The sequence below is a fragment of the Cornus florida genome, unplaced genomic scaffold (assembly GCF_030987335.1).
Source record: "Cornus florida cultivar Cherokee Brave unplaced genomic scaffold, ASM3098733v1 CherokeeBrave_3.0.0_Hap2_Chr04, whole genome shotgun sequence".
Classification (NCBI taxonomy): Eukaryota; Viridiplantae; Streptophyta; class Magnoliopsida; order Cornales; family Cornaceae; genus Cornus; species Cornus florida.
Window position 1 is genome coordinate 23,069,404 of NW_026775574.1, and position 3,331 is coordinate 23,072,734.

A 3,331-nucleotide genomic window follows, 5' to 3' on the forward strand; every position below is an offset into this window, starting at 1 on the left:
CTAGGAATCCACAATAGCCTTTGAAAAAATTGCAAATAAACCATTTCAACGCCACCACATAGAGAATAAATCACTAGTATAATATTCCTTCCGTTCCAATTTAAGTGTCGCTCATAAGGAATATAGTAATTTTTAAGGAGACATGTGGAACATGCATCGTCTCCCTAAAAGGTTACTAACTTACCCTTTTAAGTTTTGAATATGAAATTTTGAAATTTTAAACTCAAATGATATATATGGAAAGATGTGAATACATTGTTTGAAAAAGGAAAGTGGATTATTATTTTAGAATAGACAAAAAAGGAAATCATGACACTTATTTTGAGACGGAGGAGTAAGAATCAAATTTGGCATCCTCTCCTTATTACTTAACCATCTTGGTTATTCTATCCGCTCTATAAATAAGGACCCTCATAGACCAAACATAGCAGAAAACAATCAGTAAAAATGGGAGAGAAACAATATGAAGCCCATGTAGTAGTGCTCCCTTATCCAGGCCAAGGCCACATAAATCCTCTCCTTCAATTTGCAAAAGGCTTAGCATCCAAAGGTGTCAAATCTACACTAGCCACAACCCACTACACTGTCAAGTCCATATCGGCACCAAACGTCGAGGTTGCGCCCATCTCTGATGGGTTCGACGAGGGTGGCTTTGCTCAGGCCGGAAATGAGGATGTGTACTTGAAGTCATTCAGAGCCAATGGCTCGAGAACTCTATCCGAACTCATTCAGAAGTACAAAAACTCTAGCTCCCCAGTCAATTGTGTCGTGTATGATTCGTTTTTTCCATGGGCACTAGATGTTGCTAGGCAACATGGCATATATGGGGCACCATTCTTCACTAACTCAGCCACAGTATGTGCCATATTTTGTCGCATACACAACGGCGCGCTCACTCTCCCGGTGAAGATGGAGGACACACCCCTGCTGCTACCAGGCCTGCCTCCACTCAACCTTCCTGACTTGCCCAGTTTTGTCAAGGCGCCTGAGAGCAACCCTGCTTACTTAGCAATGAAATTGAGTCAGTACTCCAACTTGGAAAAGGTTGATTGGATATTTAACAACACCTTCGAGGAATTAGAAGGCGATGTAAGTACATGATCAACATCATTTCATTCAATTCGAAGTCCAACCCACAAAAATTTAGAGCCATAAATGTTTGATTAGCTTCTGAACTTTGTGACATAAATTGCATAAATATATTATTCTTGGTAGTTCTAATGTTTTGTTTATTTATGTTCATGAAGGCTGCAAAAGGTGCATCAGAGCTCTGGCCAGCAAAGTTGATTGGTCCAATGGTGCCATCAGCCTACTTAGATGGCCAAATTGAGGGGGACAAAGGATATGGAGCAAGCCTGTGGAAGCCACTAAACGATGAGTGCATCAAATGGCTAAAAACAAAGCCATTAGAATCAGTAGTCTACGTTTCGTTTGGAAGCATGGTTTCATTGTCAGCAAAAAAGATGGAAGAGATCGCGTGGGGACTGAACCAAAGCAATTTGCATTTCCTGTGGGTGGTGAAGGAGATCGAGCACCATAAGTTGCCGGATGAGTTCATAGTCTCAACAAAAGAAAAAGGTCTGATTGTGACATGGTGCAACCAACTAGAAATGTTGGCTCATAGATCCATTGGCTGCTTTGTAACGCATTGTGGTTGGAACTCAACACTTGAAGGGCTGAGCCTTGGCGTGCCGATGGTAGGAGTGCCACAATGGGCAGACCAAATGACTAATGCTAAGTTTATAGAGGAGATATGGGATGTGGGGGTCAGAGCTAAGGAAGATGAGAAGGGAATCGTGAGAAGAGAAGAGCTTGTGTGGTGTTTGAAGGAAGTTATGGAAGGGGAGAGAAGTGATGAGATTAGGAGGAATGCCAGTAAATGGAGGGAGTTGGCTAAGGAAGCAGTTCGTGAAGGAGGGAGTTCAGACAAGTGTATTAGTGAATTTGTGGAGCATTTGAAGGGTTCAAATAAGAAAGCAGAGGGAAGGTACCTAAATGGTCACACTTAGTTGTGGAAATACACAAATTTTTATTTAAGAATTTGTCCTGTGTGTGACAAGTAGTAAAGGGGCTTTTGATGATATGGTTATGCCTTTTGGACTCACCAATGTCCTTGGCCGTGTTCTGGGGTTTTTATATCCTCTCTCTTTTTTTTTTTTTTGTCTTACTTCTTAAATTTATTATAGTTGTAGGGTAGGGGCTAGGGAACTGTGTTTTTTCGGGGTATGTTGTTTTGTAGGAACTCTCAAGTCTCATTGTAGCGTGCATTTGTGTAACTGCAGATTGTTGACAATCTTCTCTGTTATTTGATATTTTTCCCCCCATTTTTTTTTTCTTCTTCAAATGAAAGACTATATGGATTCCTTTTCTTTCCTATGGTATTTTTATGCAAAATATATGGGATTCAATGAGCAATTATTAGATAATTCTGAACAATGTGGTCCAGCCCAATCAAGATTTTTAATAAAATATTTTAAGGTACTTATGATCTTGGACTATCCAACAGTTTATGGATTTTGAAACCTTTTCCATAGTCCATGTTGTGGAAATTCCATCATATTTATAGAAATAATATAAAGATAATGTTCATACACAATGATTCAAAAATAATGAACAATAACACCAATGAATAGTCAAAGAATAATTCTTTATTAAAGAGAATAATACATCATTTGAACAATATGGAAATATCAATGAACACGAATTTAACAGGATAAATACTTCATCAATAATATATTAATATTAGCTCAATAATATAAATTAAGAAGTAAAAAGATAATAATAAAATAGGTAAGAAAGTGCTGGTTTGATTGTTGAGGCATGTGTAAACGCATTGACCTAAAGTTGATAGTCCTCCCCTTCGTGCGGGTATTTGTAAAACTAATCAGGTCCAAGATACAACACAACCAGCTCGTAGCAGCGTCTCCTCCATGTGCACGACCACAGGAAGACTGGGTCCAAGTCTATATAAGTATAATTGCTCATAAACTCAATAAGTAAAATATTCTCAAATATGGTATACACATATACATAGATGGAAAAGTATAATAGAGAGATGACAAACAATTATTTTAGATTCTCACTCACACTAGATATACGTATCCATACTTCCCTCTTTAGAATGATAAACATATAACCTTTTTATAGTGTAAAAGAGTGTAACGGTTGTAGCAACATAAATAGAGAATTTAAATATAATTATTTCATCAATATAAATATAATAAACCATTCTATTAAATAGTATTTAATATAATGTAACTTAATATATAATTTAATATATTTATTAATTTTATTAAAATATTACTCAAAAGTCTATACCCAAATACATACC

The 3,331-nt window shown here is 37.0% G+C and overlaps 1 protein-coding gene across 1 annotated transcript; it reads left to right on the forward strand.

Moving 5' to 3' along the window:
• The first annotated feature begins 419 nt into the window (after positions 1-419).
• LOC132302990 (UDP-glycosyltransferase 74B1-like) lies at positions 420-2,374 on the forward strand. The gene is made up of 2 exons (XM_059800005.1): positions 420-1,089; positions 1,248-2,374. Exons 1-2 carry the CDS (start codon positions 448-450, stop codon positions 2,007-2,009), a joined length of 1,404 nt encoding a protein of 467 aa, XP_059655988.1. The 5' UTR covers positions 420-447; the 3' UTR covers positions 2,010-2,374.
• The last annotated feature ends 957 nt before the right edge of the window (positions 2,375-3,331 follow it).

Bases quoted from the DNA above. Each gene is read 5' to 3' on its own strand.
- LOC132302990 (XM_059800005.1), top strand. From the start codon at position 448: ATGGGAGAGAAACAATATGAAGCCCATGTAGTAGTGCTCCCTTATCCA. The intron at 1,090-1,247 runs GTAAGTACATGA...ATGTTCATGAAG, and splicing joins TCGAGGAATTAGAAGGCGAT to GCTGCAAAAGGTGCATCAGA.